We start from the raw sequence: 12,261 nt of genomic DNA on the forward strand, positions 1-12,261 counted from the left end.
TTCACAAGAGAAAATTATTCCGCCGTCATCACCGCCAGAGGGCGCCTATGAGCCAGGCCAGAAGCTGGAGGCGGAGCCAGGGGCGGGCCCAAAGGCCGGGGTGGCTCAAAGAGCCCATTCACCTACCCACCCGGGGTCTCGCTCTCTTTCCTCACGTCGGTCCCGCTTCTAACTCTCGTCGGAGAAGGAGCTCCTGGCTGGCTTCCTTTGAGACCTCTAAGAGTTGCCCGCGGCTCCCCGCCCGCGCCCTGAAACCCCCCCCCACCCCCCAGGATGTATTACCTAGTGCCACGGTCACGGTCACCGTCACAGGCACCCTCAACCCCACCCCGCCGGCCTATCCGCAGTCCTTCTCCCTTCTTCACCCGCACCTGCCCGCATGCTCCCCGGGGTCGCAGGTGCGGACGACGGCTAAATTCCACGCCCCGCGGAGGTCAGCCAGCTCTGGCAAGGGGAAGCAGAGGCGCAGTCCCGTGGCGCCCTCAGGCTGCTGTCCCAGGTGTGTTGGAAGCCCCGCGGCAGCGCACGGATGGCTCCGGAGGCTCAGTCCTAGCGGTCGCGCCTCCTTGGCTTTCCTTGAAGTCCGAGGGAGGGGTGAGTTTCTCACCGATGCAGTCGAGAACGTGATCCCTTTGGGATCCTACTCGTACTGCACAGCTGAGCCTCCATCTATCTGCAAAATGATTCTTGCCCAGAATCCCCGAAGCAATTAGAAAGACAACTCTTGATTTTATTGGATGATGAACCTCGATTTTTAGAAAGATCACTGGGGTAAAAATCAGCTAAGTTTTCTTAAGTAGTTACAAGTAAATCTGAGTCAAGAATTGAATTTCAGTCGAACTTACGAAGTAGGTTTGTGTGCGCCTATAGGCTGGTCAGGTAGACTAAGAAACATCTTCCACTTTGCGGATCTGTTTCCGTTGAAAGTCATTTCCATATAACGAAATTAAGTGGCTATTTTACTACTGATGTGACATCAGAGTCTTCAGGGAGACATGCAGCGTCAGGCTGAACAATTTAGCAGTACAACACATGCTTCCTGCCTGCCTGCCCTGGGGGAAAGGTCAGTGTGACACCGACCAAGTCAGCTGATTCCAGAAGTAAAAGTGCCCTTTTCTTTTCCAGGTTCTGCCTTTCTAGCTGAGGAGCATGGAGGTAATTCACCGCAGGCCCTATTGCTGCAAGGAGCTCGAAGGAGCTGACATATTGTCAGATACTTTTTACTCTAATGAATTGCACACTCCCCTACAAACAACTACTCGCCCAACTGCCTCAGAGGACAGGTAAAACAAAAACTAGAAAAAGCAAACAAGAAAAATATTTTTTATATTTACTTATTTATTTAATTCCACTTATTATTATTATTATTATTATTATTATTAATTTGATCACACAGAGACAGAGAAAGGGAAAGTGAGAAATCAAGTCACCAGATCCGGGACTCAAACTGTAGTTGCCATGTAGGAATCCAGTACCTTTAAACACCACACCACCTGCTGGCCCAAAAATGGGTTTTAATATATTACTATGTTTTTGTATGTGAGAAAAATATTTACTGTGCTGGGGCTCTTCTGTTTAATAACATCATAAGGAAGGCAAAATGGGACAGTGGACTAAACATTAAGGTATACGTATCTGTTAGGAACTCAGGGAGAAGAATTGCTAAATTGCTGTGTATTTTGTGGCCAAGTTCGTCCACTACATTCTGGAACTCTTGAATGGTTAGTTCTTTCACTTAGAAATTAATCTGTTTGGGAGAACCAGCAGTTAGCGTAATGGCTATGTCGCTGGACTCCCACGTAGTCGACCGAGGTTCGCGTCCCGGACCCGGTGGCTTAAAACTCACGCCGGGCATGTGTGCATGCGTGCCCAAGATCCTGAGAGGAGAATGGAGGAGAAGGGATTGCGGCATGACTATCCCCCCTGGGGGGTGATTTCTCGCTTTCTGTCTCTATGTCTCTGTCTGGCGAGCACACGCACCCTATAGCAAAAACCTCTCAAAAAAAAAAAAAGAAAGAGATTAATCTGTTTGGGGCCAGCTGGTAGCTTGGTGGTTAAGGCCACTGGATCCCACGTGGCTGTCTGAGCAGTTCAACACCCAGGCCCAGGAGCTTGTGTATGTGTGCCCAAAATTCTAAGAGGAGAATGGAGGAGAAAGGATTATGTCATGACCATACCCCCTAGGGGATGATTTCTCACTTTCCCTCTGTCTCCAGCAAGCACACATAGCAAAAATAAGAATAATAATTAATCTATCTTAACCAAACATTTTTTTTATTTTTTATAAAGAGTATTGCAGTGGCTCCCTATCATCATCTAATATTATCTGCTCAAAAATACTCTAAGATTGGGACCAGCAGTTGGTGTAATAGCTATGTTGCTGGACTCCCATGTAGTTGACTGGGATTTGAGTCCTGTATCAGGTGGCTTAAACTCATGCCGTGCATATGTGCTTGCATGCTCAAGATCCTGATAGGAGGGAACCAGCAGTTAGCGTAATGGCTATGTCACTGGACTCCCACGTAGTTGAACACGGTTTGCGTCCCGGACCCGGTGGCTTAAAACTCACTCCGGGCGCGTGTGCGTGTGTGCCTCTCTGAGAGGAGAATGGAGGAGAAAGGATTGCAGCATGACCATCCCCCCTGGGGGGTGATTTCTCGCTTTCTGTCTCTCTGTCTCTGTCTGTCTGTCTGGCAAGCGCACATGCCCTATGGTGAAAACCTCTCCAAAAAAAAAGAAGATCCTGATAGGAGAATGGAAGAGAAGGGATTGCAGCATGGCCATCCCCTCTGGGGGCGGGGGGTGATTTCTTGTTTTCTGTCTCTCTTTCTGGCGAGTGCACGTGCCCTATAGCAAAAACCTCTGGGGGGGGGGGGCTGCCTTGTTTTCTGTCTCTCTTTCTGGCGAGTGCACGTGCCCTATAGCAAAAACCTCTGGGGGGGGGGACTCCAAAAATGTGTAGCCCACAGTTGCTGTCTAAATTTTTAGTTTATCAGATTTCCTGTAAGACATTAATTATGCATTATGATTCAACTGCATGTAACATCTTGATGATTATTATGTCAGCACTGTAGCAAATGCTTTGAATGTAGTAATTCTTTTACTCCCCATGGCAACCTTATGAGAGAAGTACTACTGGGTTGTTGAAAAAGCCATGATGTATTTTTCTGTTTTTCTATACAAAAATGTGTCCTGACTTTTCCAACTGTCCAATATTCTTATCTCTATTTTACATGTTATATACAAGTAATTTGTCAAGATATTGGTGCCAACGTTTTCTGTATTGTATTTACTTGAATCATTTTGAGAAAAAAGAAATCTCAAAACAGTGAAAAAATATAGTCTGTGCAATTTTCTTGTTTTGTGTTTTTTAACTTAGTCAAATTTCTCATTCAAGAATTGTTTCTTTAGGAAATCACACAGGAAGTCACTTAGCCTCAGTTTAAACTTCCAAAATGGAATTTCACTACCATACAGGCAGTCCATTCCATTTTTGAATGCATCTGTTAGATTATTTTCTTTCTAATAAGAACATTTTTCTTCGTTATAATTTCTACTTGCTAACTCTGGTTCTTCTCTCTGAAACCATGTAAAATAACAATTCATCCCCCCGTGCTAGCTGCCCCTTCAGGAGTTTGGAGATTCTTTGGCCTAAGAGTTCTCTTTGCCAGGCTAAACTCTTATTCCACCAGACTTGCTCTTCTTCCTTCTTGCACCCAGGCTTTCACCATCTTGATCAGAATTTGATCTATTCTGGTTTATAAACATGCTCTTTACATTTAAAAAGACAGTGTTTTTCCTTAAGAAACGACCGCATATCCTTTATAAGTAATATAGAAATCTCTTTTAAAAATTCCCCATTTCCCACTCCTTCCGGCCCAACACCCAGCAAAAAGTCAGAACGTAGGAAGTAACGTAAAATCCATCAGATGACCAGAAACCACCATTGCAGAGGCACAAGATATATGGGAAATCAAGAAAATATCTCCCCCCCAGGGGAAAGAAGAGTCCTTCATCATCCACAGACAGTACAATGAGACTTATGGAAATGTCACATAAAGAATTTAGGATATTCATAGTGACAAAGCTAACAGAGATACAAGAGAAAAGAGAGAATAAACTCCAGAAAATGCAGGAGAAAAGTGACAACAAGTTCCAGGAGGTGAGGGAGTTCTTGCACTATCTGAAAAAGGAAATGCACACCATAAAAAAGAATCAAACAGAACTGTTAGAGATGAAGTCTGTAATACAGGAAATCAAAACCTCCCTTGAAAGTATTGAAGGCAGACCAGATCATGTAGAAGATCGGATCTCAGATGTAGAAGATAGAACCTCTGACCTAGAAAAATTCACAAAAAAGACTGAGAAAATAACCCCCAAAAATGAAAATAATGTATGAATAATACTAGATACCATTAGACACTCAAACATCCAGATAACTGGTATCCCAGAAAGTGAAGAAACTAATCAGGGCATTGATAATCTATTCCATGAAAGCCTGGAAGAAAACTTTCCAAACCTAGAGAGGCATTCAAATATCCAGACCCAAGATATACAGAGGACCCCACAAAGAATCAACCCAGGAAGATCTTCTCCAAGGCACATCATAGCAAGATTGACCAAAACCACATAAGATACTAAAATTGGCTAGTGAAAAACATCAAGTTACTTTCAAAGAATATACCATCAGGCTAACATCAGGCGTCTTGTTGGAAACAATGCAAGTAAGGAAAGAATGGGAAAATATATTAAAAGTGTTAAGTGAAAAACAATTTCAACCAAAAATACTGTATCTGGCAAGATTATCCTTCATGTGGGAAGAAAAGATAAAAAGATTCTCAGATAAACAAAACCTGAAAGAATTTACCAACATCAGACCAGCTCTTCGAGAAGTTTTGAAGGGAATACTATAGCAGGAAAACTAAAGACAGACAGACAAATAAGAGAACAAAAAATGATCAAGAGAAAGGCCAACTGAATGGTAAAGACAAGTTCTGAAATAGCAATAATAATGTTGAATGTTAACGGAAAGATCAAACCACAGTAACACTGCAAATTCAATGAAAGAGAGACTGAAGTGGTGAAATAGAATTCTGTGACTTTTTTCTAAAACATTACTGATTTTCTTCTATGCTTTGCCTTCTGGACTTAAGGATTTTTGTTTTCTTTTGAATTGTTGCGTTCAGCAATTTGTTAAAAAAAAAAAAAGGAATTTTTTAAACTGAAAAATAAACTTTTCTCCCTTCCTGACCCCTTTGCAATTAGAAAATATTTGTGAGCAATCTTATTTTGTGGCAGAATGGTTATTTGAATAAGTTCAATAATACCATAGTATTCGTTGCCTTGCATCAGAAATTGAATTCTTATGGGACTTTTTGCAAATAGCAGTCCAAATTGAGGTTAATCTAAATTATTTTTTCAAATAAGTTAGTTTATACCTCTCTTTAGTAAAAGGGGTATGGAGAGAGGAAAAAAAAATGTTTTGGAAAAAAATTACAGTGCATTTGTCACCAGAATCTAGCTTTGTCCATACTTTAAGATCTTTCATGAATCAATAAAATGTGAAAAAAAAAAAGTTTAATATGGAAGGGAGGGAGGGGAAAGGGGAAGAAAAAAACAGGTAAAAGTATGTTAGTTACATTGACAAAAATTGAGAAGCTATTTGCTGATGATAATGTATACAGTAATACCCTTGTCCTGACTGATACACATGGTATTTATGTTGGAAAAAGAAATGTTTACTGTAGAGACATGTGATAAAATGTAAATTTAAATAAATAAATAAATAAATATCCCCATTTCCCAACAGAAAAATTAAAGAAATTGTCTGACTTTCTTATCTAAAAATAGTAATCACTGTTTTACTTATCCACATGTATCTTCTCTTTTTTTTTAGTTTAAAGATCATATTCAATGTGTGTGTGTGAGTGTATGTGTGTGTGTGTTGCTATTTTCACTTAATGGAAAAAATATTTCCCCGGGTCACTTCTGTTTCTCAAGCCCTATTTGCTACCCCTCCTCCTATACTCCTTTTTGATTCGCAAGAGTAGCTGTCAGCCTCGCGTTCCTGTTCCACTCCAAGGGCCATCAGAATAGGCAAAGCTTGCATCCCTTGAGTCAGAGGAAGCCCTTAGTAAGACTGTGTGATCTGGGGATGGACATTTGTCATTAGCTCAAAAGCAGCAATGCATAGGGGCCACTGGGAAGCTGACCCACATGGGAAGGTTCTGGGTTTATATCCAGAGACTTCCCCAAACATGGTCAGCATGCAGGTGCCATGATCTGGGGCTGGCTGAGGCTGGGGTGTATCATGAGGTCAGGACCTTGCTGGGAGTACTGCTTTCTCTCTCTCTCTCTCTTTAACTCATGAAAAACATAAATTGGCTTTTAAAAAAATGGGAGTTGGGGCCAGCAGGTGGCATGGCATGGTGGTTAAGGTTTCTGGACTCCAACATGGCCATCCACAATATGAGCTCCCAGACCTGGAAGCTTGAAAATCACACTGGGAATGTGTGTATGCACACTCCAAATCCCAAGAGGAGAATGGAGGAGAAGGGACTGCAGCACAGTCATTATCCCTGGAGAATGATTTTTTTCATTTTCCTTCTCTATCTCCAGCAAGTGCATGTGCCCTATGGCAAAAATGTTATTAAAATAAAAAAGGAAGGGGGCAGCAGATGGTGTAGCAGTTACATAGGTGGACTCCCACATGGCCAACTGGGGTTCAAGTCCCTGACCAGTGGCTTGAAAATCACACCAGGCTCATGTGCATGCGTGCCCAAGATCCTAGGAGGAGAATGGAGGAAAAGGGATTGTGGTGTGGCCAGCCCCCATGGAGGGTGATTTCTCACTTTTTCTCTCACTGTCTCTATTTCTCTCTCTGGCGAGGGCACATGTCCTATGGGGGAGGAGAGCCTCTAAAAGAAGCAGCAGCAGCAATAATAGATGGCTTTATATTGGTCAAAAAGAATTTAAGTAACAGTTCTGCCTGGCAGAAAGGATTAGAGAAGCTATATGAAAGAATTTGTACCAGGGACCAACCAGCAGTTGGCATAGAAAGAATTCGTACCATAAAATAACCTGGACTTTGGGAACCAGCAGTTAGCGTAATGGCTATGTCGCTGGATTCCCACGTAGTCGACCGAAGTTCCTGTCCCGGACCCGGTGGCTTAAAACTCACGCCAGGCGCGTGTGCGTGCGTGCCCAAGATCCCGAGAGGAGAATGGAGGAGAAGGGATTGCGGCGTGACCATCCCCCCTGGGGGGTGATTTCTCGCTTTCTGTCTCTATGTCTCTCTCTGTCTGTCTGGCGAGCGCACGCGCCCTACAGTGAAAATCTCTCCAAAAAAAAAAAAAGTTAGCTATCACACTATGGAATCCAAATCTTGCACTCATGCCTCTTTGCGGCATTCCAGAAATACATAACATTGAACATCCCCAGGCTAACTGTGATATTAGCATCTCAAATTCAAAGTATGTAAAACTAATCTCTTGACAAACTTCCTCCTTATCCTGTATTTTCTGACTAATATCACTAGTTACCTTGTCTTGAAGGCAGACAACTCTTTTTTTTTCTCTTTCTTATAATCAATAACAAGCTCCTCTCCAAGTTACAGCTTAAATATTTCTTGACTCTGTCCTTCATTTTGCCTATTTTGAGCATCATCTTTAAAGTTCAGTTTTTTGAAATTTTGAAAGTTGTTAATTAACTGTCAAGAACTATGGAGTATGAGCAAAAATTTTTTGATATGTAAAGTAAATGTTTGTGAGAAAATGTTGAAATAAATAGATGAATGATAAAAAAAATGTAAGGTTTAGTGATTTTAAAAAAGGATCTAAGACCTGAATGCTGTCATATCTGATTAAATTTATTACACCCTCCAAAGCACTCATCAGATGCTTTTTACTGAATATTGATCCCTTCTACTTAGGTGGTTCAATAGTTGTTTAGTGATTGGATCAAAAAAAAAAAAAAACCCTGTTAACTGACATTTAAGAAATGTAACTTTGAGAAAATATTTTCATTAATAATTATAAAATTAAACATAACATATGGTCTTTTACCTATAAACTACAAGAAGGTATTATTTGGAACAATATCTAGGTACAGTAATCTTTCTGGTAGCTAATAACTATGTAAAACTTGCTTTCCTTTTTACTTCATATGATTTCTTTCCTTTCATAGGCCCCAGACTGATAAAGTTAGGAGGATCATGTGTTCTCAGAACCCCTCCCCTTAACTCCTTCTTAAGAAGCAGCTAGACAGCTTACAGAAGATTCTCTTTTCTTCCCGTGTCTGAACTGCTCTGAACAGTATCATCAGGATAACGGTGGTACCTCTACTCTGTCACTGCCAAGACTGGCATTTTTGGGGGGTGGGTGGGTGGGTGGGAGGTTTTTGCTATGGGGATGGCCACACCGCAATCCCTTCTCCTTCATTCTCCTCTTGAGATCTTGGGCGTGCACATACACGTGCCTGGCGTGAGTTTAAGCCACTGGGTCCAGGACCCGAACCACGTTTGACTACATGGGAGTCCAGCGACATAGCCATTACACTAACTGCTGGTCCCAAGACTTGCATCTTCAGACCAGGCTCAGAATCTGTGGTTTTCAGCTCAAACCACAAAGTATTTCAAAAACAGAACAAAACAACACTAAACAAAAACCTCCTGTTTTTTAGGCATTGCCCCTTTATAATGGTAAGGATGCACATAGGTCCTGGTACACAATGGCTCCCAGCAGCTTAATTTTCTAAATATGGACGTACTTAAAGAAGTACCCTTTTAAGGGACCAGAAGATGGCATAATGGTTACATAGCTGGACTCACAAATAGTTGACCATGGTTGAAACTCATGCTGGGCATGTGTGCGTGCATGCCCAAAATCCCAAGAGGAGGATGGAAGAGAAGGGATTACAGCGTGGCCACCCACCTGGGGAGTGATTTCTTGCTTTCTATCTGTCTCTCTCTCTCTGTCAAGTGCACACACCCTATAGCAAAAATCTCTCTAAAAAAAAAAAAAAGAAAGAAAGAAAGAAGTATCCTTTTAAAATATCAAGATACAGGGGCCAGCAGATGGTGTAATGGTTACGTTACTGAACTCCTACATGGCTGACCATGGTTCGAGTCCTGGGCTCAGTAGCTTGAAATTCATGCTGGGCATGTATACATGCATGCTCAAGAAACTAGGGAGGAAAACAGAGGAGATGGGATTGTGGCATGGCCATCCCCCTTAGGAGGTGATTTCTCCCTTTCATTCATTCTCATCCTCCCTCCCTTCCTCTCTCTCTCTCTCTCTCTCTCTCTCTCTCTCTTCCCCCAGCAAGCACACGCACCCTAAGGCAAAAAAAAAAAAATTCATGATGTATTCTAAACTAACTTGGCAATCCGAACAATGATGTAAAATGATTTCCTCACATAAGCCTACTTATTTTTTTCTCTTCACAAAAGGCAATGCAGTCTAGCTAGATTATTACTTTATTTCTCAAGACTGGTTTACACATCCAAATCACCTAACATGTCTAAAAATATAAAGAAACTTCACAAATTTGATGGAAAATGGAATTAAAATATGAGTAAATATTGCACAAAAAGAATTTGAAATCCATACATAGTTTTTTTTTATAACACGTATTTTCATAAACTCTTTGAGGACCCCTTGGTACAGATTTCCAGGCTTGGTCTGTAAGTGTTCTTGATCAGGCAGTCTGAGGAGGGGCAGAGGGAATCTGTATTTTTTAATATGTTTTTCAGCATATTTTGAGGAATGCTATCTACAGAAACCACTAAAAACAGTAAATAAACCAGGATTATGGTTCTTTTTTCTTACCCATTAATCAAGAGCAAGTTAATGTTTATACTTTAATTACTTCATTCATTTTGGATCAATTATAGTAGCCACTATATTTTATCATCTTATTTGAATACTATTAAAAATACTAAGTAGATGAGCAGGTAGTATTCTCTTGTATTCCTTCCATCGAAAATTCAATGGTGACAGACAGCTATTCAAAGCTGACTCCAGTACCCTTTTATCATTCTGCTGACTTCTTTTCTATGGCAAGTTCTCTAGCTCATGAGGCCAACACACCTATCAGTTAAGGAAATGCCTTGAGAACTGCTTAGGTTCATTATGGGTTCCCATTTTGCTTCTGGATTTACTTCATTGCTTTCTAATTCCTGAACACATTTTGTTGTTTGTTTGTTTGTTTGTTTAATATTATCTCTCTGCCAAACTGAAAAATAAACATTGTGTTTGTTCTGAGCTTTCCTTTAATCATGCCTTCCAGTAATCACTGGCTAAATTCAGTTCCCTGAATTTGGGATTTAATACTCAAAATTCTATAGAGTGACTATAACGAATGTATCTTTCTAAAAAAAAAAAAAAAAGTTAATTTTCTGAGGCTGTAGATTGCAGCATTGATAATTTGATAATTTTTCTTTGTAATAGAGATGTGCTATATTTAGACTTTAAAAGTATTTTATCATAAAGCTTCAATTTTTATTTTAGTTGCTTTCTTCTATACAATGGTACAATGCTATAAATGTTAAAGCTAAAGAGTTCAGTGAGGGTGGAAGGATATCAGACCCTAAAAGAAAAGAGAAATATTACTTATGTATGTGTTGCCTTTTATTTTAAATGGTTTCTGGCAATTTACCATAGACACCAGCCCAAATGATTGATTACATTTTATACTTGCTCATCTTCCTGGGACAGTATAATCTAGGGGGTCAGATGTTGAGGAATTGACTCATTTATGATTTAAATGTAACTTTTACAAACCTAGAGATTACAGCTTAGGTTGTCATTAATCAAATACGTTTAAGATTTTTGCACTTTTCACATCTCCTAAGCTGTGTCTGTTGATCACAGTCAGAGGGTTGATGGGAGCCTTTGAGACCAGACAGCAGAATGCCAACGTCCCTCCTACAGCACCCCAAATCATGGCCACCTAGATTCTCCTTGACTAGCTGCAGGGTTCATGTTTTATTTTTTCTGTAAAGAATCTAATATTTCAGACTTTATAGTCTCTATCACAACTACTCCTCTCTGTCTTGGTAGGGCAAAAACAGCCATAGGTTACAATACATCAGTGAGCGGACTGTATTTTAATAAAATTTTATTTATTAAAACAAACAATACATTGGATTTAGCCTGTGGGCTATAGTTTACCAATCCTAGATCTAGTCATGTCAGAGACAATGGATCCCATTTATAAGATAGTTCTGAGTGCTAGTTTTCATCCTATTCAGCAGTTAATACAGAGGGATTATATTAAGCCAAGTACTGTACTGGTGCAAAACAAAAAAAGAAGAAGAAGAAGAAGAAGAAAAATGCCGTAGTCCCGTGGTTCATACCTCTCTCTGAGCTCCTCCTCTGTGTTTCAGACTGGGGCTCTCTACTGCTTTCCAGGTGTAGTCCAAAGGGCATATCAGCCCCCCAGGACATTGTCCTGCTTTTCTCTCAGGCTTTACTGCTCACCATGACCCTTCTCTGCCCCAACTTCTGAATTCTTTATCAGCTCTACCGATATAGTCCACAATTCAATGCTATTTTATCAGCCCTTGAGAGCTATGTAGATTTTGCTCAAATCTTTTTTTGGTTTTTTTTTTTTTTAATTTCTTCTGTTAAAGAGAGAGAGAGAGACAGGAGAGAGACAAGTACCCTCAACAAGGTCCTCACACCATGACCCGTTCCTGTGCTCAGCTGGCTCAGATCACAGGCATGCAGTGAGCATGCAGCCAGCACACTCAAGGAGGTCCCAGGACCCAAACCCAGAACACGTACCCATGTGGGTCTAGTTGTGTTATCACTGCACCACTGTCTGGCCCCACTCAAATCTTTTATTCCATTGTGGAATTCCCCAAAATTCATCCAAATTCCCAGGAAAGGCACTTTAAGTTCTTATAGTAACTTCTGACTTTGGGTTCCTGATTCCACTCTACTGTTTCTGTTTAACCACACATTGAATCAGATGTGAAACTCAGTCATTACTCAATTTCCTCCAAATACCTCATCCACACAGAACATTTGTGAGTCTAGCAAACTTCACTGAACTATTGGGTAAGGAAGAAGAGACATCATGCCATACGTATAACTTAAAACCTTTATTAACTGTAACTTCTGTAACTTTGTTTTTAGAGAGATTTTTGCCATAGAGCACATGTGCTAGCAAGAGAGACAGAGAGAAACAGAGCGACAGAAAGCAAGAAATCACCCCTAGGGGGGATGGCCATGCTGCAACCCCTTCTCCATTCTCCTA

General features: G+C 40.8%; 1 protein-coding gene across 2 annotated transcripts in view; it reads left to right on the forward strand.

Moving 5' to 3' along the window:
- The first annotated feature begins 340 nt into the window (after positions 1 to 340).
- The window catches only part of SPMIP4 (sperm microtubule inner protein 4), a 51,737-nt gene continuing 39,816 nt past the window's right edge, over positions 341 to 12,261 (forward strand). Inside the window, exons 1-2 of one of the 2 annotated variants that reach the window (XM_006162399.2) lie at positions 341 to 499; positions 1,126 to 1,283. In XM_006162399.2, coding sequence (XP_006162461.1) covers positions 1,150 to 1,283 — 134 coding nt within the window. In that variant the 5' untranslated portion in view covers positions 341 to 499; positions 1,126 to 1,149. The other variant, XM_006162400.2, reaches the window with a different exon arrangement.

Source organism: Tupaia chinensis, unplaced genomic scaffold, assembly GCF_000334495.1.
Source record: "Tupaia chinensis unplaced genomic scaffold, TupChi_1.0 Scaffold139943_1, whole genome shotgun sequence".
NCBI classification, from domain to species: domain Eukaryota; kingdom Metazoa; phylum Chordata; class Mammalia; order Scandentia; family Tupaiidae; genus Tupaia; species Tupaia belangeri.